A 24,282-nucleotide genomic window follows, 5' to 3' on the forward strand; every position below is an offset into this window, starting at 1 on the left:
ACATTAAAAACTAAATTAATGAATCCCACGGGAACCATTACTATTCCCGGGATAAAAAGTAGCCTATGTGTTCTTCCAAACTATGGTCTATATCTGTGCCAAATTTCATGGAGATCCGTTCAGCCGTTTAGGATATAAACGCTAACAAACATCCATCCATCCATGCAACTAAACTTTCGCATTTATATTAGTAAGACTAGTTATAAATAGCGTTATCACATAAAGTATGTTTGTAATCATAACTAACAAATAATATTATTAGAAAGATAACATTAGATAAATCTATCACAGGGGGCGCGGGATTACGTAAATATTATGCGAGTAAGGAGGGAAATATGCAAATGACGTGAGTTAGGTTAGGTTAATGCGTAACGCAATAACTTATAATTGTTTACAAAAATAAAGGAAATGTTATTGCAGTTTCCACGACCTTTAACCAAATTACCATATCCAAGTTAGGTTAGATATAACCTAAAAAAATTAGCTGTCAAACTTGAAAAAAAAAAACTTTTTGCTTGTTTTTTTTTTTAGTACAAATACGACAAGACGAAGATAAATGTGAAAAATCACGATTTTCGAAACCAATATACTCCACTGAGAATGAAACTCAAGAAAATAGCAAGTTAACTTTTAAATTAGTAATGGTAAAAGTTACGTTTAATCGAATTTGTGTTATATCAATTACAACATAAAGTCTAATATCAATTGTAGCAGACTGACGCATCGTTCGGTGCAACGCACCGCACATTACGCAATGATAAAGTATGTGGGTTTGTTGTTCGATAAATATTGCTTGACTTGATTTTGCACAAAAACTGGAACAATGATAATGCATTTCGTTATATTTTCTTTAGATTATCTTGCTAACATAAATATAAAAGTTTTGATGTGTGGATGTTTGTCACAACGAAAGTCCAAACCGGCTGAACGACTATAAAATAACTGGACGTCGCCTAGTAGTAAAAAAAATAAATTAAATTTAGAATTTTCGACATTCTAGGGGAGGCCAGCAGTCCCATAATTAGATGCAATGTTTTGAGCGACGCTGGGTACAGTTCATTTCCATTAGTTACAAATGCAAATATTTCTTTCACCGTAAACACTGACCTACAATCGGTCATTACCGTCACGAGGATTTTTATCAAAATCACGCACTCGCCATGCGTCTGGCGCTAGTGTCGCCGTGACGGAATTAATATATCCGAAAATGATAATTTAATCTCTTACCTAGCCAAATATCGTATTTGTATCTTAAGTTCTGAGCAAAGGGAGATCCAACTAAGTGCACTATAAGCACCAATCAGTAATCTAAATCTAATAAGCCTCATTATAGAACAAAATGTTACTTAAACTTTTCTTGAATATTCCTTCCGGCTCTCTTTTATTCAAATTACAACAGAAATAAGACAACTAATTGGTTGTTTTCATGGTATAAAACAATCCTTTTTATAAAATCTTCGTTGCATGATTTACATTATTTTATTATAGCAATTTAAATAATAATTTGTGGCCATGATCTTGGGTTACATAATAATGCATATTATTATTTACTTGCTGTTGCTCGCGATTTCGTCCGCGTGGAATTAATAAATAGTGACAAGTATAACGATGTTACTGATAACGTAGCTTTTTAACGGTGACAAAATTTTAAAAATCGGCCCAGTAGTTTTTGAGTTATTTCAATGTATACAAAAATACAAATCTTTCCTCTTTATAATATTAGTATAGATATTGAAGTATATATAGCCAGTTATAACTTTAAAAACTAGTGAATTAAAAAACATTTTATAAAATTAGTTAAGGTTTCTGTGCTATAAATTGAAATGTAACGGAAAGTTACCTCTTGGCAGTATAATTTGGGTTACCATTGCCGCGACACACAAAAACAATTTATAAAAGCATATTGCCATCTCTTTCTCTCTCACTATCTCTGCTAAAATTAAAACAGAGACAACAGTACGTACGTGCCTTGGTTTAAGAAATCTAGCAGTAGATATAGATTTTTTTTAATTTAATGTTTAAATCAGAATGTTACAGTCGTTTTGTAATGTGCATAAACATGCATTTGTCGTATTTTTATTTTAATAATAAAATAATTTTTTATTCATATTTATAACATGTGAAAATTTTGTCTCAAAAGCTATTGTTATTTTTTTATTTATTCTTCCTTGACCTTGCATGTCTGTATATTTATCTCATAGTGACGTCACATTATCTATGGTACGATTGATATCGAAGATTTATCTTGAAGGATTTTTATATGTATTTTGAACTTTGCTTTTTGTATTTTCGAATGAAAGATAATTCTAGCTTTTCCTTACATTATTGACTTCCCTCTTACACATAAATGACAAAAAGCATAGATGGATGTTTGTTAGAGTTTGTAGCCTAAACGGCTGAACGAATTTCGATGAAATTTGGTATAGGTGTAGAGGATAATCTGTCTGGATGAACACATGGGTTTCTTACTTTTTTTTCCACGCCGATGGAGTCGCGGGCGGTGCTAGTAATATGTACTTTCTTCGCTCTAAATTTGTTCGGTTGACAATATAAACAATTACGTGACGTCATAAGTCATCAAGATTTACATTGATAATTCATAATCCCTTAAATAATTCGTTTGAAAGTCAATGAATCACGTAAAGAACGCATGCTTGCAATCCCTTTGGCAACGAGATAAATGCGCCGATAAAAATAAACGTTTTCATTTATTTGTAAAGAATGTAGAACTCCATTGTACATATAAATATCGCCATCCTTTACATTTCCTTTAACAAATGAGGGACAACATAACTATGTACAGACAACAGAGTGATTAGAGCCCTTAGTTATTCGACGTTCTCTTTTAAACCGACTTCCCAAAAGAAGTCACTCAATTCGTCTGCATGTTTTTTTACAAGCTTATGTGATCCTGCAATTCTCAGACAGTAGATTCTCAGCCAACAACGACTCCTAACCCCGGCATATACGAATATCACAGTAGATCTTATCGTAAGGAGAAATAATAACGAAACTAGCTTAGTAACTAAGCATTGATTTTTAAAATTCCTGTGTTTGATCCTCGCCTACAAATGTTTTTTTTTATTTAACTTGCGGTAAAAGAAAGAATTTTTAATCTGCATATCAGTGAAGAATTCAGAGATAGGTAGTAAAGTTGGCATTTGGCCAGCGTGGTTGAAAGGCCTAGTAATCTGCAAAGAAATAATTAAATAGTAAACGAGCAAATTATTTATAGAATTCTTATTAACAATTATTAGAAATCGTAATATTTGTGTCTATAATGTATTAATCAGAACGTGAAAATAAAAAATTTGCGACTCGATGAAATTGCTGACATAACCTAGAATGAAATACTGCAATTCGGTACGCAACCACTGTTTGTTAAAACTAAAAGACTATTCAATAATGATTTGAAGACACTTATTTCTTTAATAAGTTTAGTTATTTTCAAATATTTAATATATCACAGCTGTGTGCGTGTTTGTAAACACGTAAACACGCTGTATTTACGTCAAATTAGTCACAGTGTGCATTCTAAAGTCTTGTTTATGTTGAGTAACATTTTGTTGATGTGACATTCGCGCGCCGAACGCCGGTTCGATCGAACGTTTTATAGCATACCTATTACGTATTAGGCCTTTTTTTACGCTGCGTTTCTGCAACTATGGATGTTTTCTTGAAATTTATTTTATTGTGTTTGTGCTACCAATCGGCGATTTGTAAGGTAAATAACAAATTTAATATATTTTTTTTAGTTTTAATAATTACATATTTTGTAAGGATACATAATTTTTTTTAACAATTTTTCTTGTTAAAAAACTTATGTATTTCTTATAAAAGCATTTTAGAAATGTATTTAAATATTCCATATTCGAATCTATAGGTAAAAATTTGCGTAGCCTATTCCTTAAACCGCAGGATATAAAAAGAAAATTATTTAAAATATTCATTAAATATTTTTTACACTTATAAATTATTAATCTGTGTACAGGAATTTTTAAAAACTTTGGGAACAACCTCAAAATAAGCTTCCTTAAATCTCTGTAAAAGAACTGTTATAGAATATTTGAGTTCTTTGTAATTGACGACACTAAAAATATGCTACGTATATTAACAACATTGAGTAGGAGATGGTTATTTCTATTGTCTTGTATGATGCGGGTATTTGATCAAATTGAACAATTGATTTTTCATTAGAGTACCCAGAACAAAGTTATTGGTCGAATCAATAGGTTACAAAATGAATGCAAAATATTTGTTTTATAACAAATTTAAGTAACTAGTTAATGTACTTCAGGTCACATTTAATATATTTACATAACACTGAAATTGTAAACATGATAAAATGTTTTTTCGTAAATAACAAAGGCAAAAGTTATCACTACAATATCGCACGTAAAATGGATCGCAGGTCAGTTTTTAAAAGTGATTCGAACTTTTTAAATTCAATAAACTGGCCAGTGTTTAAAAATATTTTGCTGTTTACTTTTCACCGATTAAATATTAAAATGACTATTAAATAAAAATCGTACGTTTGTCGTTTTAAAAATAATTTCTTTGTTTCCTTTCAATAATAAAATACACCTTTGTCCAAGGAGTTTTAAAAATAAAAACCTCCATGCACAAAGCCGAATGCATACGTGACGTTGCCCACGTGCGCCCTACAAAGGGAGAGAGAATTAAAAAGTAAAAATTGGGCCGGATAGATCATGTTAGAAAGAGACAGTATATTACAAAGATATGCATCAGAGAGAGGAGCAAGATGTCACGCACTTAACGCATGCTGGGGTCAGTGAACAGTGGTTATAAATGCGTTTGGAGTTTTTTGATTATAGCAGATTTTGCTTTCCACCCAGAGACGTACTTGGTACCTGATACTCTTAGGGCATCTTTAGTATTAATAACGTCTTAATATGTGTGAATACGAAATAATGGTAGTAGTATTAATAATGGTAAGAAATACCGCAAAACGATTTTCTTAAATGGGCGTCCATAATATATGTACAATCGGGGAAACTGACGGTGTTCCAACTTAAACAACATTATGAAAGGAGAAGTGATACAAAATTCAATACAACGTAGTTTTAAGTAGGAAGAGGCGGGGTTTGTCTCATTGCAATAAAAGAGGCCATTTTTCCTATCATGGAACACTGCGGATTTCCGCGAACGTACCAAGTTACTTTTATTTAAGAACATAGCAACATTATTTTTATATCTTATGACGCAGGTCATTCTTAGTTCTAACGACAATTGTAGATTTTTTTAACTAAAAAAAAAATCAATTTACGTAATTTGTAACTGAATATGTAAATATGTATATTCTTTGAATAAAATTACGTAATGGTAAGTTTCATACTAATATGTATATAATAATAATAATTAAAATGAACGAATTTCTTTCGTTCTCTGAGATAAAAATATTTTACCCTTTGTTTCCGAAACTATTATGTGGATTATTACGAAATTGTGCAAATTAGTAAAATAATTATCGCTATAATTAATTCTGATCACAGATTATACAAATACGGCATTTTTTTTTCACTTTGACCTTTGGTTTAACGTCATTAACCGCTTTTCAATCTCAAATAGTTACCCGTGTACGATAACTTAAGAAATGAATAAATGTTACGCTTTCGTAAGATTCAACAATTTTTTTTTGGTGTCTGAGAGTTGAAATTATTGTCTTAACTTGTCGTGGCCCGCGACTTCAAAGCGTGGTATTAGAAAACATACGAACTATATGTCAAAAAGCTACGTATCCCTCGGGAACCGGACATTTCTCGGAGATGAACCTTATCCCATGTGTACTCCAGACTTTGTTTTATATCTGTGCCAAATTTCAATAAGATATGTCGAACCGTTGCAGAATGATCGAGTTAACATTATGAAACTAAATTAATGAATACCACGGGAATCGTAACTATTCCTGGGATGAAAAGTAGCCTATTTGTTCTTCCCGACTATGCTCTAAACCTGTGCCAAATTTCATGGAGATCCGTTCAGCCGTTTAGGCTACAAATGCTAACAAAACATCCATCCATCCATCTAAACTTTCGCATTTATAATATTAGTAAGATATGATATTTGATTACAGTTAACATATAAGGCAGCAGTGTTACCCGGTAATCAAAGAAACGGCGCCAAGGATTATATTTCTCAGATGAATAAATTTTCAAATCAGGTAACTAACAATTATTAAAACTCAGCTAAATTTCAATATAAAATCAAACTAAAAGCTAGAGTTGACTTATAACTCATTAATATTTTAATTAATTTAATTTTTAAATAATAATTTTCATATAAAGATCAACGCCATCTATTATTTTGTTTTAAAACTTTAGTCAACTAGGGTTGTAACATCAAATTATTTTATCGAATTTATCGTTTCAGGATGTAGATATTGTATTACTGGCTTCCGAAGTTTTGGACTCTGAAACTTACGGAAAAGTGGACTGCACTCCTGATAATTATGACGAGGTAAGTATATTACGGTGTGAATTAAAATCACTTAAAAATGTCGGTGTTAACACACGAACCAAAAATACGAAAGCAAGTGAGGTGTGCAAACGGTCGTAGTCTCTTTATTTAAAAATTGAATCGATCTTGCAATCACCAGCCAATCAAGTCCTAAGAGAAGCGTATTATTTATTTCGAAAAAGGATTTTTTTATTTATGTATGTAACGAATATTTAACAACTGTTACATCGATTTCAAAAATTATTTTACCATTAGAATACTTATTACGCGATTTTTTAATTCTTCGCTGACGATGTAGCGGGCTGAAGTTATGCTGAATGTACTTGCATTTTTACTTATAAACTTTTACTAGCGTATTAGAGTGAGTCATAAGTTTGTTTTCCTTTTTTTAGTTGATACGGGACTTTTCATTGTTAGCGAAGCGATTCAACGTGTATTTGGCCACACATTTGTACCAGAGGTTGCAATGTCATAGCAATGTTGAGGTTGTGAAGAATAATTTAGTGTTTGATAGAAATGGAGCTATTGTTGCTGTGTAAGTATCGAATTTATCTCTAGATTTTGCTATTGTTGTTCACTAGCTTTCGCCCGCGACTGCGTCCGCGTGGTATTAAAAAAAAAACAAAAGTGAGTAGTCTACATGTTCTTCCAGGCTATCCTCTACATCTATACCAAACTTCATCGAGATCCGTTTAGCCGTTTAGGCTACAAACTCTAACAAACATCCATCTAAACTTTCGCATTACGATATTAGTATGATTATATTTCTGTTAGGTTCAAATCCTAGATATGTAAAAGTTAGGTAGAGAAGTATCTGAATGATTCTGTTTTGAGATTTTCTCAGAGTTGATATTTACAATACAAAACAATATAGACAACAAACTGTTTTGTAATATCCATACATAAATTATGCGAATTTCATCCATACACCTTTGCACGTTTTTAACACAATTTTTACATACAATCATAGTCGTTTTCTTGTAATATTATTTCAGATATACGAAACCTTTAAACAACTACGCAAAATGTAATGTAACGTCTCAGACAACATTTACCACCGACTTTGGAGTCGAATTCCTTGTGTTAATGGAGGAAGATGTATTACTCCAAGATTTAAAAAACTTGAAAACACAGAATATCATTGTTACTGGAGGATCTGCGGATAATATTGTGTATATAAAAGGTATATTTGAAATATTTCTTATCTTTCCTTCTAAACTGTTAAATGTGCGTAAAATATGAAATCTGGCAAAAATTGTTTGAAAGGATGTTTATTATCTTTTTCACTAGATGGCATTGTTATTAATTTTACAAAAAACTAGATGGCGCTATTCCTAAATACATTTAGCTTTTCTAACCTAAAACGATTTGTATTTAAAAACATATGTAGTGAATAATAATCTTGTTTTTTTCGCAGGGAATCAGTTGATTTCATCTTTGGCGTATATTACTGATGTAAACATAATTTCTGATGATGGTATCTACATTGGTAAAGGCGGTCTGAAGTCCAAAGGTCAAGTCTTGGAGATTAATAAGAATGGAAAAGGTAACTTTTTTTTGTCATTAATTTGTTAATATTTATTATTCTGCTATACTTTCACAATATTCTTTACCTGTTCACTAAAGTTGCAATAAAAGTCCCTTTTTAGTTCTTATACAATTACTACACTTATAAATTACTAGCTGTTACTTGCGACATCGTCCGCGTGTAATTTAAAAAGATTACCTTTCTAACGGTGAAATATTTTTTAAAATCTGCCCAGTAGTTATTGAGTAATTTCAATACATACAAAAATCCAATAAAAAACATACAGACGAATTGAATACCTCCTTCTTTTGGGAAGTCGCTTAAAAATACGAATCTTTCCGCTTTATAATATTAGTATAGACTATCTGTTCCCCTACGACTTCATCCGCTTAAAATTATGAAAGTTTCATTTTATTGTTTACATGTGTCAAATTATCAATTGCAAATGTCAAAATGACTTGACATGACAACCTTGCTTCCTTGATGTTGGCAGCAACATATGGTCTCTTTCCCATATTAAGGTTTTTATCCAAAATATTTACCCCCTATGTTTAATGGCGTAAAATATATAGCCTAAAGCGTGACGTAAGTGTAAGGCTTTTTATTAAAAAAAGAACTATTCAAATATATTCTGTAATTGCTGACATCTTAGGCAACAAAGAAGTGTGTGTTTACGCTTTATTATAATAGTACAGATAACTGTTGGTTAATGGTACAAATTATTACTTAACTATTTAATTTCCAGATAAACATAATACGTTACATTTCAATCCAATCAACATACGTGATCTTCCTCTGGAGGATACAAACCAGTACATCATCAGGCCGCTGGACGTGGCGGCCAGTCTGCCAGGGTATGAGGAGACTGTCTGCGATGGAAACTTCTGTTGTCAGTTCTACGTCAAAACTAGGAGTCTTGGTAAGTCTTCTATTATATATTTTTAGATTGTATGTTTCTTGTTCCTTCGTTCTTGTAAATACCTAACTTGAATAAAAATAAAATGCCGACGGATTAAATCTGTTATATAAATGTACTCAAAAACATCAAAAAACAGATTTAAAAAAGAGAATCACTATTTTTTGACTATGTAATATATCCTATGACACTCTGGACAAAAAGACGGATCGAATGACACCTCAATTGTCAAAATATGTTCATTAGTTTATGATGTAGGACGACACGAATTTACATACATAAAAACCAACTAACATACGCTTGAAAATACAACCTAATTAAAAAAATATTATAAATGCGAAAGTTTAGATGGATAGATGTTTGTTAGAGTTAGAGCCTAAAATGCTGAACGGCTCTTTATAAAAATCATATATGTAGGTGACAGTCTTTAAGAATACATAGGCTATTCGTTTTTGTCCTTTTTTTTTAATTTCACGTGGACAGATTCGCGGGAGAGAGCTAGTATTTGAAAGTTTATTGTTTGGTATCAGGTACAAAGTCCGCGGAGGCTCACTACGGCCTGTCTGTGTATTCTGGCGTTAGGAGAATGGGTGTCCATTACTTGGGTGTGGATTCTTGCAAGCTGGTTGTTTGCGCAGCTCTGTACAAACGAACCTGTGTCCTCGGGTATGTATATTTTGGTGCTCTAATAGTATTTTTTAACAATTGCTGTAAATTTCGATATTTTTTTCCCTTCTACCATATACAGGTGACTGGATATAAAAGAAAGCAGTCGGTATTTGTTAAGATTATATAATAAAATTAGGTATTTCACATTTTTTTTTAAATTACTCAGCTTTAAATATCAAATATCTCATTTTCTAGTATTGTTGCAGTCACCTTGTATAAATTTGTAATTAATGTATTTATTTCAGTAACTGTTGACGATAGAAATCGCTATAAACATCGGTTAAACAAATATGAAAAACATTTTAAAGTAGTTAACCTAAATTATTATTTCAAATTAGCCATAACCGGTGTTTATTCTAATTTTTTTTTCAGACTGGAAAGTAATATGAATGTTACATTCGAAAAGATATCGATAAAAGGTAACTTCACGGCACATCACTCGTCGCAGCTCCCCGTCATCTTGACAACACAGACGTCAGTGTCATCTGACAGCTTCGCTTTCGTCAAGAAATTGACGAAACATGTTGAAGTGTCAGCTGAGTTGTCAAATGTTAAAAATATATTGAAATTTGGTATTTTAAATCGTGATTTTACAAGAGATTATAATGATAATTTTAATACTAATAATACAGCTAAATCGTACGATGAAAATGGTTTTTACGAGTACATATTAAATGAAGATGTATTTGAATTTTTTGATTATTTATGGATAAAGGTTAGGGTCTTAATTTTAATTGTGTCTATTTATATCTTAGAGATGATGTAAGGATTACCAATCGGGTTTAAAAATATTAGCAACGTATAACCATTAGAGGAAATATACCACTATCTTTCTTTTTTGCAACTGGAGTGAAAGAGAAAAACTTCGAGTGGTTAATAGGGCTGGTACCTTATGGATTGAAAAGTTTTGGTTGTTATTTTGATAATTGGCAGCCCTAATTAGGTATATAAGAAAGAACTAAAATATTGCTATTATATGGTATTGTACATTTTTATAATTTAAAATCTGTGTTCTTCAATTTTATTGATATTTGTAATGTAAAAGTAACATTTAAAACTTAATTTAAATTTTGTAGTCCAATAACATAAAGATGTTAAGAACCTTGAATAAATTTTCTTTACAAATGTTATTAAAACATGGTGAATTCACTAAAATTATTTATAAATAATTATGAGTAAGTATTGAGTTAAGTTTCTATAATTTAAAGCTATGAAAACATTGTAAATTTTTGAAATTAACGAATACAATTTAACGGTACACAAGTCTTTACAAACAATACAATAAAATGGCTTAAAACGAAATTAAAATTGTTACAATAAAAACTTTCCACCATTTTGTATTTTTTAAATATAACTGGCAGCATTTGTTTGTCAGCAAAACTATTGAAGGTTATGAAATGTATTTATGAATTTTAATGGTTGATTTTTCTGAGAAATGGAACGTTAATATTTTTATTTTTATTCTACAATAATGTTACGGGTAAAGGTGACCTAGTGATAGATTCTTTATATTTGTAATCTTAAAATCTTTGGATATTTCAAATAATTGGAACATTATTTTACATGTAGTTTGCTGCGTTTAAAGTATGTTTTATTTCAAAGATTGTAAAATGGCAACATTACTGAATCACGACTGATTACTGTGATATTAGTGTTATATGGCTATAAATACATTTCAATAATGAAAAAAATGTTGTTTTATTTTTAAATTACGATTAAAAAACACTTGCAAAGGGTTCCTTCTAAAGTTACGTGAAAATTGTAGTATAATAAAAATGCATGTCTTTTCTTTTATATTTGTAACTAACTGTTGCTCGCGATTCGTCCCCATGAAATTAAAAAATATAGCCTATGTTACTCAGTAATAATGTAGCCTTTTAATGGTGAAAGAAATTTTGAAATCGGCCCAATAGTTTTTGAGTTATTTTTATACATACAAAAATGCAAATATTTCCTCTTCATAACAGTATAGATTAATAAATATATCTTATCTTGTTTTTATAATAAATTAATTAACGTCTAATTTGTTAGGGGTATTAAAAAAAATAAAAACAAAAGAATTTCATACCACGTTTATTTTTAATATATCTACATTTGCGTTTAGAAACAGTATTATTTTAACCGTGTCGATTGCTTCTTCTAATCATATTGAGTTCTTGAATATGATCAGCATTATCGTCAGCCAGAGTTTTTTCTATCCAGTCCATAAAATATTCCACCTAAAATACAATTTTACTATTATAATAAAACCTAAACACACTTCTTTGTTGCCTAAGATGTCAGCAATTACAGCATATTTTTGAATAATTCTTTTTATAATAAAAAGCCCTACACTTACGTCACGCTTTAGGCTATATATTTTTACGCCAAACTCAATATTTTGGATAAAAAACATAATGTGGGAAAGAGACCATAAGTTGCAGCCAACATTAAGGAAGCAAGGTTGCCATAGTTTTTCATCGTCTTGTCATTTTGACATTTGCAATTGATAATTTGACACATGTAAACAATAAAATAAAACTTTCATAATTTTATGCGAATGACCTTGCACGGGAACAGCTAGTTTTACTAATATTATAAATGGAATATTTTCGATTGATACATGATACGCGTTTGTTGGAGTTTGGAGCCTAAACTGAATGGATCTCGAGGAAATTTGAAATAGATGTAGAACACATTGGTTACTTGCTTTTGTTTTTTATTTCCACGAGGACGGACTTGCGGGAGAAAACTAGTAAATTAAAAAAAAAACTTAATATTGGCCAGTATTGTTGTACTGAATATAGCCAACTGGTACCAGTAAGTATTTACTTTATACCAGTTGTGATAATTTATACGTTTACTTTACTGGCATATTATAAACCAGACATAAGAATTGTGGCCAGTACGAATATAAAACCTCTTTGGTTGAAATTACCTTAGTATAGACGTCAGGTTTTCCTTTCGCACACGGTATGCCCCAAGACACCACACCAACTTGTCTTCCTTCCCTCACTAAGGGTCCGCCTGAGTCACCCTGAAGTACAATTTATAAATGCAATCTATCTTCGTCTTTTATCTGTCTTACTGCGGGCGCACACCGTTGACTAAACTATCACACCACTGTTGTGCGATTGTCGTTTGTTTTGCAGCCTTCAACATCAAGTAGTGTGCGCACCTCCATGTAAGCTAATAGTAATCAAAGCTCGTTTAATCAGTTGTGCGATAGTTTGGTCTCCTTAAAATATGTTGCCTGTTAATAAATTACTTTTAAATTTTCTTACATGACAAGCACCCTCGCCTTCCTTAGTGAGCGCACAGATCTGTGATTCAAACACTGGGTTTATATTTTTGTGTGCTTCTTGACAGTCTTCTAATGAGATAGCATTCAGTTCTAACATCATCAGATCGTTTGGCGCCTTACCTGGGTACTGTAGAAGTAAATATGTTTAGGTAAACTTAAAGGGTATGTTTAAATATTGAACAAGCTCAAACTTAGTCATAATCGACAAGCGCCTTGTAAAATATGTCAGATATGAGTAACTAAGAAATTGCTATTCAAAAATAAAAGGTGTTGTGAAACTAGTCGCTATAATTACTCAAACAAACCGAAATATTTCCGTTATACTAATTTTACTAAATCGAAGTAAATTGACAACTTACAGAAGTGGTACCCCATCCAGTTAGTAACAACTTTTCTCCTGTCATGACAGGTTCGTGGTTGAGTTCCACTGTGTCGACGTCACCGCCTAGTCTCATCTCTGTGAGTGTGAAGAGTACAGCAATATCGTTCTTTATCACTTCATCATCATAGTCCTCGTGACGTACAAACTTGCGGATAGGGTACGGAGTACCGCCAGATCTTAGCTGGTTTGTACCCACTATCGCCATGAAGTAATGCGGCTTCATTCTACAATTAAAATAAAATTTAATGTGAAATATAAGAGACTTTTATCTACGCACTAGCTGTTGCTCGCGACTTCGTTCACGTGAAATTTAAAAATATAGCCTATGTTATTTAGCGATAGCGTAGCTTTTTAATGTTGAAAAAAAGTTTGAAATCGGCTTTGTAGTTTTTGAGTTTTACAATCCATACAAAATACAAATATTTTCTCTTTATAACATTAGTATTTAGTGTAGGTTTAATTAAGCTTATAATTAGTAGAAAACCGTTTGTTAAATAATCTTCTACGAGTACTGCCTAACCTGAAATACATTTTTAAGGTTATCTTTTTATAAATAATAAAATCTTTGAAACTAAACACAAATAAATTTGCTCTAAAGTCGTAATGTAACATTTTGAAGTAGCAAAGGATAAATGCATGGAGTTTGTAGCCTAAACTGCTAAACGGGTTTCGATGTTATTTGCCATAGATGTAGAGGATAGTCTGGAATAACACAAAGGCCACTTATTTTTGTTTTTTTTTTTTAACTCCGTGCGGACAGAGTCGCGGGCAAAAACTAGTTGAACATATTTTTCTGTATATAACTAACCTGTCCACACAATGAGCAGCTGTTAATATTACTCTAGTAGTTATAATTGAGGCCCCGCAAAAATGTCTGACCCCAAACCATCGTAGCGACACTTGGTATGGGGCGGAACCATTAGGGGCTTTAGTGCCCCCAACAATACGATCCAATTCGTCTCTGCTATCTTCCGAGCCGAATAACCCAGCTGATACTAGAAATTACCAAACTGATTAAAACAAAATTAGCAAAACAAGAAAGCATTTTAAAATCTTCTCGTCTTTTATGTTTTTTTTTAATTGTACCAAAATGTAATATAAGATTATCAATTTCAAGGATAGCTTTCAAGTCAGGATGGCCGAGCGGTCTAAGGCGCTGCGTTCAGGTCGCAGTCCACTTCTGTGGGCGTGGGTTCGAATCCCACTTCTGACAAACTTTTTGTTTGTCGTTTTTCGTCCGAACTTTCAGATAAAATATTACTTTTTATTTCAAAGGAGGCAAAAAGTGTGATTTATATTTTGTTAATATTAAATAAAAAAAATATTAAATACCTTACCAAAAGTAGTTCCTAATACAGCTACCAACACAATAAAAAATATTCCAAACATTTTAATAGAAGATCGACACAACACTGATCTGTTTCTAAAAAAACTACAATAAATAGTTTAACTAAAATACGTAACAGTTATGTTTAAATGCATACTAATGTTTTAAAATTGCATCCATTTACATTGAACTAAATATTTGTTGATACGAGCCCCTATAGCCTATAAAACATTTATAAAAAAAAAACTATTTGTCTGTTAAAATGTATCAAATTTTGTTACACAATTATTTTGTATAGATGGCGCTGAAAACAAATTACTAAGAATTTTACGTTCTTAATTATTTATTACTCAATAAATCCCAGATTTTGTAGTTTTCTTGAGAAATAGTTTTGGTTATTTAATTTGACATCTGCATACATTTCAGCCGTTAAATGAACACGTGAAACCGAGTGAAAATCATTGTTTCAAAGGTTCAATAATAAATCTAAAGATTATTCTAGCCTATTCTTAAATATGTATGTGGAGGGTTACCCGAGTATTGGAAGGCCTACGAAAAAAGTAATTCCATTTTAAGTTACATGATCAAGAATGGTATAAAATTAGTGGAAAATACAGTTGTTTTATGAAATAATCTATAGTAATATAATAAAGCGTAAACACACACTACTTCGTGGCGTAAGATGTCAGCAATCAAAGCATATTATTGAATAATTCTTTCTTTAATAAAAAGCCCTACTTACAACACGCTTTAGGCTTTATTTTCACGCTATTAAACTTAGGGGTAAATAAATTGGAAAAAATGTGGGAAAGGGATTATAAACTACAAGCTACCAACATTAAGGAAGCAAGGTTATTATGGTAATGGTATTTTGACATTTGCAATTGAGAATTTGACAAACGTAAACAATAAAATAAAGTTTTTATAATTGCATGCGGATGAAGCCGCATGCGAACAGCTAGTTGAAGTATAAATTACTTGAGTTACTGATAAGATTATAATAAATGACTTTGGTTGCCGAGACAATGACAACTCTCACAGGAAATGAATAAACCTCGCTCCCGACCTCACTGGAGCGATACGTAATTTTATTACGTCTGCTGACCCAGTTTTGGAGTTGTGTAAACGAAAATATTTCATATAAATCATGATAAGTTATTTATAAATTATTAGCGTTCGCCCGCGATTCCGTCCGTGGAACTACAAGAAAACAAGAGTAAGCAGGCAGTGTGTTCCAGACTATACTCTACATCTATGCCAAATTTTATCGAGTTCTTAGCAGCTTAGGCTACAGCTTAGTAAAACACGGCTGATTTCCTCCACTGTACACTCACATTATTATATTCGTGTACTCTATTTTCTAACTTTCATTACTTAGTATGCGGTCAATTTACTAACCAGTAAAACCTTGCAGATTAGAGATCGTTTTGTAGCGGTTTTTATTGTGGTTATGTGATAGATCAAACGGTTTTATTAAATTACTGGAATTGAATAGCTTTATTATCATCATCACCACCAGCTCATTATACGTTCTCACCGAGGGGCTCGAAGGCTACCCTAAGTTAGAGTGACTAGGCCATAGTCAACCACGCTGCACTGCGGGTTGGTTGACTTCACACATATGTTTGAATTTCTTCGCCGACATGTGCAGGCATCACGATGTTTTCCTTCACCGTAGGAACGTCGGGTAAATTATGTACATATGAAAATTCGAAAAATCGAAAATCACATTGGTACAGCGGGATTCGAACCCAAGACCTATGGATTACAAGTCAAGTGCCTTAACCACTGAGCCACCGACGCTTTGTTGCGCGATTGTCGATTGTTTCACAGCCAATTCAACTGGTTAGCTGCAACTAAAAATCGAGTAGTGTGCGCACCTCCTTATAAGGTCATCATCATCCACTTGCCCTTATCCCTTACGGAGGGTCGGCACAGTATGTGCTGCTCTTCCATACATCTCTATCAGCTGTCATATCTAAATCCAATCCTTTCTTAAGTATATCCTCTTTCACACAATCCATCCATACTTTCTTCGGTCTTCCTCTTCCTTTGTAGCCATCCACATTCTTAACACTTTCACCTCCTTATAAGGTCATAGGAATCTAAGCGTGACTAAACAGTTGTGCGATGCTTTAGTCAGAGGTGTGCGCCCGCTCTAAGTCTCGAATGCAAACAAAAGCCTACTTTCCAATGCAGGCTGTGTTGCAGGAAGGATGCGGACAATTTGCCAGCGATTACGTCGCCAACTTCGAGCGTGCGATCAACATTTACATGTATGATTTGAACAGAGATTCACGAATTAAATACTAGACATTTTGATGAGTTTTTTTTTAATTTCTTTAATAATAAATCATACAAATATAAATGCAAAAAATTTGTCGGAGTTTATAGCCTAACGGCTTAACGGATTTCGATGAAATTTGGTATAGATATGGAGGATAGTCTGGAAGAGCACATAGGCTACTCGCTTTTGTTTTTTTAATTAGACGCGGACGGAGTCGCCGGCGAAAGATAGTTAATAATAAATAAATATCGTTCAAGAGTTTTGTTTCTTGTTTAACAGGCAACGATTTTTAAATACTACATTCTTAATAATAATCACCTGAGAATTGCATGAACATGGCAAGCTTTTCAGCAAGACATTAATAATTAACAAACGAGAATTAATTACTCTACATTAAATGCCTTCTCCAAATTATTATTCCTTCGCGTTTATAAGTCTACATTGAAATACGATGTAATTTTCTGGCGCCAACAATAACAATTCGATAGCATATAGAATACGTTTTATTATCTATATCCATGCTAAATTTATTTTATCTGTTACGAGCATAACAGTTCATTCGCTATTACAGTTATTGGCGGGAAAAGTGACAGGTCGCGTGTCCGCTCTGACATTGTCTGTTCGTTGTTTGAATTTAAATTAACATGCGTTTTGTTTTTAATATTTAAATATTAATCTTACGGTGATATTATAATTATAACATCCGGGAAAGAATACGAAACAATTTAATATTTACAAAATCGTTTAAGCTATTACAGTCATAATATAAAATTATCACTTGCTCTATTATTAGTTTATAGTAAAAATGTCAAACCAAAGATCACAATAAATGGATAGGTCATTGCTATTATATACGATTTTGTTTCTTTTGGACATGAACGTGACCGTTGAAGTCTCTGGCAGTGTTTTTATATCTGTAGTCCGAATCCTGACCGCTACCAACCTTAGCGCCAAAATGGCGGAAACCAGCCACAAAATACCACGGTTTATATCCTATTTTTACAGGTTAGTGTTTGTTGACAACTTTCTTTTGTTATCAGAATTAAGCCATGTTATTTTGATAATACATTTTACATTGTTGACAAATTTATTCGTGTCTACTGAAATTGATTGAAGTAGATATTGAACGTAAGTTATTTATCAAGAAACATTATAATAATGAATAATGCATAGCTTACAATGTTTGTAGAATATATTAATAATAAATGTAAGCTTATTTCGTATCTATGCGTCTTTGACGATTAATTTTTTTATTGTTTTTTTAAACGAAATTTAGCTTTGCGGACAAAAATTATTACATAAAACCTATTTGTTGTTTACTTTTGATTAAAATAAGTGTAAACACACACTTCTTTGTTGCCTAAGATGTCAAAAATTACAGCATATTTTTGAATAATTCCTTTTTTAATAAAAAGCCACGCTTTAGGCTATATATTTTCACGCCATTAAACTCTAGAGTAAATATTTTGGATAAAAACCCTAATGTGGGAAAGAGACCATAAGTTGCTATCAACATCAAGGAAGCAAGATTGCAATAGTTTGTCATCATGTCATGTCATTTTGACATTTGCAATTGATAATTTGACAAATGTAAACAATAAAATAAAATTTTCATAATTTCATGCGGATGAAGTCGCACGGGAACGGCTAGTGTTACATAAAACCTATTTGTTGTTTACTTTTTTTTAATGGAGTAAATTCGATTTTTAAAAGCGTTTGAATTGTAGTTTATCAATGAAAAACTGTTTACGTCCGCGTCGGGAAATGCACGATTAGTAAATATTTACGGTAAACAATTCTAGCGGACAAACAATTCTTTCTTTTTTTAAAAAGACATAATTTGGCACAGTTTGGTCTGATTAGCCGCGTCGTGTGGTCTTCATACTTAGTGATCAAATGTTCAAGATATATTTCTTTTGTTTTGGAACTTTTTATGGCAAGTATTTTTTTAAATTGCTATCTTATAGACAACGATGGGGATGGAAGTTAGTTGTAACCATAAGCACTTGTTCGTACGGGCGGTTTTTTAACGCTCATACAGACGCTTCGAAACCACTCTTGTCTCATTCGCTCAATGCTAAATATTCATTTGTTCTGTTTCAAAGCTTTTTTAACGCGCATTGCAAACAACTGGAATACTGTCACAGCAATAATCGTTTTACCGTCGCTAGGCATTAGTGGAAAGAGAGTTTTAGTGTAAATAAGTTGTTATAAAAATTTTATTATATTATAGTAACGTTGTAATTTACCCGACGTTCTTACGGTGAAGGAAAACATCGTAATGCCTGCACATATCTGCGAAGTAAGTAATTAAAAATATGTGTCAACGCGCATTGCAGCGTGGTTGACTAAGGCCTAGTCACTAACTTAGGGTAGGCTCTGAGTCCCTCCGTGGGGGGACGTATAGTGAGCTAGTGATAGTAACGTTATAAGTATTGTTCTTTTTTTCAGGTATATCTTACGTTAAATGTGGAAGTTTCGAATGTCATGATGATTCTGCTTACGAACCTAACGAAGGGCCGATATCTGAGTTGCAGTTTACTTGGCTGGGAGCACTACAGTATATACATAGTGAGTTTTAACAAACTAGCTGTTGCTTGCAACTTCGTTCACGTGAAATTAAAAAAATATAGCGTTTGTTACTCACTGATAACTCAGCTTTTTAATGGTGAAAGAATTTTAGAAATCTGTCCAATAGACCAGTAGTTTTTTCTTTATTTAAAAAAAAAAACATACAGACAAATTGAGTACCTCCTTCTTTTGAGAAGTCGGTCAAAACTATCGGCATCTGCTTGCTTCTTTGTCACCTTACCGTAATAAAAAACTTTAATTATCTTACTAAGTGGCTTTATTACCATTGGCATAGGTTATTTTGACGATAATATAATTGTTACATTTTCAGTGAAGAATGGCAACCCTCATTACTTCAGAGTGCCGCGTGTTAGTTTGATCACTCGCCAGTTCGTGCTGTCAACAGCTAAGGATGCTGCAGAAGTACCTAGCGGTTATGCTCTGTAAGCTACTGCTTTAGTAAAGATTTTTAAATTAATACAGAAAACGACACACATGCGTCAACTCGGAAACATTTTCCCGCTTTCTTGTTAGCAGCAATTCTGATATGACAGGATCAAACAGTTAAGAAGAAAATCAGTACTGCGTTGGAGGATTTGCGCAACACTAGCATAGCTTATATACGTCCGTCCCTATGACAGCTGTCAATGTCATTCAGACGTATGGGAATAACGCGCCACTTTGGCGGGATCTGAGTGTTTGAGTGTTTTACAGTAGTAGTGCCTGCTTTAACATGTTAGCACTGCAGGGCCGGCACACCCGGTGTAATACCACGACCACACAGAAAAGTGCCGTGAAATGGAAGCAATTCCGTGTTTCGTCTGATGAGTGTAGTGCCGGCGGCCTAATTTAAGTCCTTCTCTTTTTACCACCCTTTTCTTATAAGGAGAGGATGGGAAGAGGAAGTGGATTTGACGGTGGAGGCGATGCATAGGAAGGGGAAATATCCTCTTTATGTGCCTCTCCTCCTCTGTCGGATAAGGGGAGGCAACGCCTTTACAATTGCGGATGTCCATGGACAGCGGTCGCTTCGCCATTTTGGCGGACTCAGGTGGCCGTTTGTTCGTTTGCCACCTTATGCTATAAAAAAAATTATGATGCTCACACAACCTGGACCAGACAATATCATATACGTGTCTGCTATGCTATACACCTTTAGTTTTAACCAAAGAGATTAAAGAAATAAATAGAGGAGGCATAGTTGGCACTTCACTTGTTTTTTTTCACATTGGATAACTCTATCTATTAATAGGTCTACGAAACCAAGTTAATTGCCCAGTAAATCATATTTAAATGTTTATATTTTATTTCGTAACACTGTTTACTTTTTGTAACAAAACATGGAGCTTATAATTTGTAAAATGTTTTATAACATTTTAATACTATGAGGTGGCACTAAACTTAACCTAAACTTGGTACCTTTGAAAGAAGTTACCGGTAAAATTTTTGTTTAGTATGCCTAGTCTATATGAAATATAGTCTATTTCTTAAATGTCCTACGTAAACTCGTGTTTTATTAAAATTTAAGGCGTTGTTAAAGATTGGAGGCGGGGTATATATATATATATATATATGGGAATACATATTTATAAATTGTCATATATCAAAAAAAGAACAAGTCAAAATTAAAATATATAAAAAGCGTTCGATATCTTAAAAGTTGCAAACGAGGTTGTAAGTTATAACCTCATTTCTTAACGGGTGTAGTTTTAGTGCGTTTGTTGCAAAATTGAATTGTTCCACAGAGGTAATGTAGTCTTCCCTGAATATGAGAGGGATGAGAAAGAGTGTGGGTTAACTATCAAGCAGTTAGCGGCTGGCGGGAGCTGTGACCCCGCCGTGCTTCTGATGCCGATAGCTGACGTCCTCCTGCATCCGGAGTACAAGCACTTCGGTGTTAAAAGCAGTGTCGCTTTACTAAAGCTGTTAACACCGCTGGGATCTAGTAAGTCATGTCAACCTTTATTCTATCTTCTTATTAAGGTTTTTACCTTTATCAAGCTTTCGCCCGTGACTCCGTCCGTGCGGGATTAAAAAGAACAGAACTAAGGAGTCCATGTGGTCTCCACCAGCGCTTGACCACGACTCCACCTAAGCTAAGTGAAGACGTGGCCGAAGGATAGATCGCGCTAGCTCAATAAGTGTCGATTCACCCTAATATATCTATGCCAAATTTCATCGATATCCATTCAGTAATTGAAGTAAAAACTCTAGCAAACATCCATCTATCCATCCATCTATCCATCCATCCATCCATCCATCCATCCATCCATCCATCCATCCATCCATCCATACATCTAAACTTTCGCATTTATAATATTAGTAAGAAGTAATTAGTTACACTCTTTTCTATGCTAAGAATAGCAATATATCTTACTAATATTATAAATGTGAAAGTTTAGATGTATGGATGGATGGATGGATGGATGGATGGATGGATGGATGGATAGATGGATGTCTGTTAGCGTTTGTAGCCTAAACGGCTGAACGGATCTCCATAAAATTTGGCAAAGGTTTAGAGCATAGTCTGGAAGAACACATAGGCTTCTTTTTATCCCGGGAATAGTTACGGTTCCCGTGGGATTCATTAATTTAGTTTTTTAATGTTTACTCGATCATTCTGCCACGGTTCAACATATCTTATTGAAATTTGGCACAGATATAAAACAAAGTCTGGAGTACACATGGGATAAGCTTCATCCCCGAGAAATGTCCAGTTCCCGAGGGATACGTAGCTTTTTGTAATTTATATAGTTCGTATGTTTTCTAATACCACGCGGACGAAGTCGCGGGCAAAATAAATGTCAAAATTCATACAAAAATGACAATAATGGACTTTGCAATGCTAATAATTACCATAATGGCAATCTTGTTTCTTTACTGCTATTGGCGTGTAGTTTTTGTTACATTACCGTCTGCCTTTTTTTAGAATTAACTCATCCAATAAATTAAATAGCGTGAAAGTATATAGCCTACAGCATATACTAAATATAGGGCTTTTTATTAAAAACAGAATTATTGAAAAATATGATGTGATTGCTGACATTGTACGCCACGAAGTATTGTTTACGCTTTATTATATTAGTACTAGCTGTTCCCATGCGACTTCATCCGCATAAAATTATATAAATTTAATTCTATTGTCCACATTTGTCAAATTATCAATTTCAAATGTCAAAATGACATGACATGGTGACAACCTTGCTTCCTTGACGTTGGCAGCAACTTGTAGTCTCTTTTCCACATTAGGGTTTTTTATCCAAAATGTTTACCCCTAAATTTAACGGCGTGAAAATATATAGCCTAAAGCGTGACGTGAGTGTAGAGCTTTTTATTAAAAAAAGAGTTATTCGAAAATATGCTGTGATTGCTGAGATCTTAGGCAACAAAGAAGTGTGTGTTTACGCTGTATTATAATAGTATAGATAGATATAGATTTATGATTTGTAAATTTTTTTCAGACTATATGGTGCCAGTTTGTCTGCCGTTCAGAAACTTTTTGCTGAGACCTTTCAAAGAATATGTGGAAAAACTGATTTATGTCGATTTTATTAGTGGTAAGTTAGTAATAATATTCTATCTTCTATCTCTATACATATAATAAAATTGGAGTGTCTGTAATATCAAAAGAAAAATTCCAGATTTCTGGAACGTATTTGCGTTGCTGATAACTAAAATTATTTATGTTTTGTCTGTCTGTCCGCATGCCGCGTTTGTTCCGGGTAATAGCCGAAACGGCTGAAACGATTTGGACAGGACTTTCACTGAAGGGTAGCTGACATAGACGGGCATGTTATAGGCTACTTTTTTTTAAATGGGGTAACGTGTGGTCCAAATTTGCGCTAACGAAGTTTGCGGGCGATAGCTCGTTAGTTCTAAAGTTAACATGACGCGGTTTCTGGCTTAATTGAAAATGCTACTTTACAGAGGTTCCTCGAGATTTTTTGGAAGAAGAGAAGGAATTGGTTTTTCTAAGACTGGTGCCCAGAGAACGTTGTGTGAAGCACGAATATTTCGTAAGTTTCACCCCTTTGACTAAACTATCGCACAACTGTTTAGTCGCGCTTTGATACCTATGAGTTCATATGGAGCTAGCTGTTCCCGTGCGGCTTCATCCGCATGAAAATATGAAAATTTTGTTGTTTACATCTGTCAAATTATCAATAGCAAATGTCAAAATGACATGACATGACAAACCTTGGCAATCTTTCTTTCTTGATGTTGGCAGCAACTTATGGTCTCTTTCCCACATTAGGGTTTTTATACGAAATATTCGAACGAAACAATCGACAGTCGTTGTGTCAATGTTTGAAATATGATACATAGAGTAGGTTCATTTGAACAATAACTGTTGTTCTACTGGTTGTAATACTAAACATACTGGTTGTTCTCTTATAGAACGAAAGTAGTCTGTTACCCGACCGGCATGTGTGCACGACCGGCTGCGACCTGCAGTCGGGCGCGCCCACACTGGTACACGAGCACACCGGACACTGGAACTTGTTCGCTTTGGCTGAAGGTATAGTCGAGGAATTTTATTTCATACCCATATAAGATTATTTGTACTCCCACTTATTTCTATATTTTGATAAGGAAACGACATTAAATCTTTCTACCAAAGATTCCACAGATTAAAAATCAAAGATAAATATATTTTTATTACACCAGAGTGTAGGCCCAATAGTAGAGAAGGTAAGGAGTAAAAGGTTAGCATGGTATGGGCATGTTATGAGGAGGGATGAATCGCATGTTACAAGAAGGATGTTAGTTATGAATGTGGAGGTACATCGGTAGAGGTAGACATAGAAAGAGATGGATGGATTGCGTGAAAGGTGACATGAT

At 33.3% G+C, this 24,282-nt stretch overlaps 3 protein-coding genes and 1 non-coding gene across 4 annotated transcripts; 3 read left to right on the top strand and 1 right to left on the bottom strand.

The window, feature by feature from the left end:
- Positions 1–3,563: 3,563 nt before the first annotated feature.
- Positions 3,564–11,271, top strand: LOC106103278 (vanin-like protein 3). The gene is made up of 9 exons (XM_013282998.1): positions 3,564–3,724; positions 6,095–6,181; positions 6,391–6,477; positions 6,870–7,012; positions 7,473–7,660; positions 7,895–8,023; positions 8,751–8,924; positions 9,452–9,587; positions 9,963–11,271. The coding sequence occupies exons 1-9, from the start codon at positions 3,665–3,667 to the stop codon at positions 10,354–10,356; spliced, it is 1,398 nt and encodes a 465-aa protein (XP_013138452.1). The 5' UTR covers positions 3,564–3,664; the 3' UTR covers positions 10,357–11,271.
- A 376-nt stretch (positions 11,272–11,647) lies between these two features.
- Positions 11,648–14,703, bottom strand: LOC106103221 (chymotrypsin-1-like). The gene is made up of 6 exons (XM_013282915.1): positions 14,593–14,703; positions 14,064–14,250; positions 13,233–13,479; positions 12,854–13,000; positions 12,508–12,606; positions 11,648–11,809 (listed from the first exon to the last, which is right to left on the bottom strand). Exons 1-6 carry the CDS (start codon positions 14,642–14,644, stop codon positions 11,708–11,710), a joined length of 834 nt encoding a protein of 277 aa, XP_013138369.1. The 5' UTR covers positions 14,645–14,703; the 3' UTR covers positions 11,648–11,707.
- Positions 14,385–14,468, top strand: Trnal-cag. Its single transcript has one exon. It is a non-coding gene; the product is annotated as a tRNA-Leu (tRNA).
- Positions 14,704–18,734: 4,031 nt separating the features above from the next.
- On the top strand, positions 18,735–23,994 carry LOC106103203. The gene is made up of 7 exons (XM_013282893.1): positions 18,735–18,805; positions 19,321–19,440; positions 19,772–19,883; positions 21,186–21,385; positions 22,902–22,997; positions 23,368–23,456; positions 23,839–23,994. The coding sequence occupies exons 1-7, from the start codon at positions 18,766–18,768 to the stop codon at positions 23,992–23,994; spliced, it is 813 nt and encodes a 270-aa protein (XP_013138347.1). The 5' UTR covers positions 18,735–18,765.
- Positions 23,995–24,282: the final 288 nt, after the last annotated feature.

This window comes from Papilio polytes, unplaced genomic scaffold (assembly GCF_000836215.1).
Source record: "Papilio polytes unplaced genomic scaffold, Ppol_1.0 DF823835.1, whole genome shotgun sequence".
In the NCBI taxonomy this organism is placed as follows: domain Eukaryota; kingdom Metazoa; phylum Arthropoda; class Insecta; order Lepidoptera; family Papilionidae; genus Papilio; species Papilio polytes.

Excerpts from the sequence above, each read along its gene's own strand:
- LOC106103221 (XM_013282915.1), bottom strand. The coding sequence starts at position 14,644 with ATGTTTGGAATATTTTTTATTGTGTTGGTAGCTGTATTAGGAACTACT. Across the intron at positions 14,251-14,592 it reads TGTATTAGGAACTACTTTTG|TATCAGCTGGGTTATTCGGC; the intron begins GTAAGGTATTTA and ends GGTAATTTCTAG. Across the intron at positions 13,001-13,232 it reads CTGGATGGGGTACCACTTCT|TACCCAGGTAAGGCGCCAAA; the intron begins GTAAGTTGTCAA and ends TTACTTCTACAG.
- LOC106103278 (XM_013282998.1), top strand. The coding sequence starts at position 3,665 with ATGGATGTTTTCTTGAAATTTATTTTATTGTGTTTGTGCTACCAATCG. Across the intron at positions 6,182-6,390 it reads TGAATAAATTTTCAAATCAG|GATGTAGATATTGTATTACT; the intron begins GTAACTAACAAT and ends TTATCGTTTCAG. Across the intron at positions 9,588-9,962 it reads AAACGAACCTGTGTCCTCGG|ACTGGAAAGTAATATGAATG; the intron begins GTATGTATATTT and ends TTTTTTTTTCAG.
- LOC106103203 (XM_013282893.1), top strand. The coding sequence starts at position 18,766 with ATGTTCAAGATATATTTCTTTTGTTTTGGAACTTTTTATG. Across the intron at positions 19,441-19,771 it reads AGCACTACAGTATATACATA|TGAAGAATGGCAACCCTCAT; the intron begins GTGAGTTTTAAC and ends TTACATTTTCAG. Across the intron at positions 23,457-23,838 it reads GTGTGAAGCACGAATATTTC|AACGAAAGTAGTCTGTTACC; the intron begins GTAAGTTTCACC and ends GTTCTCTTATAG.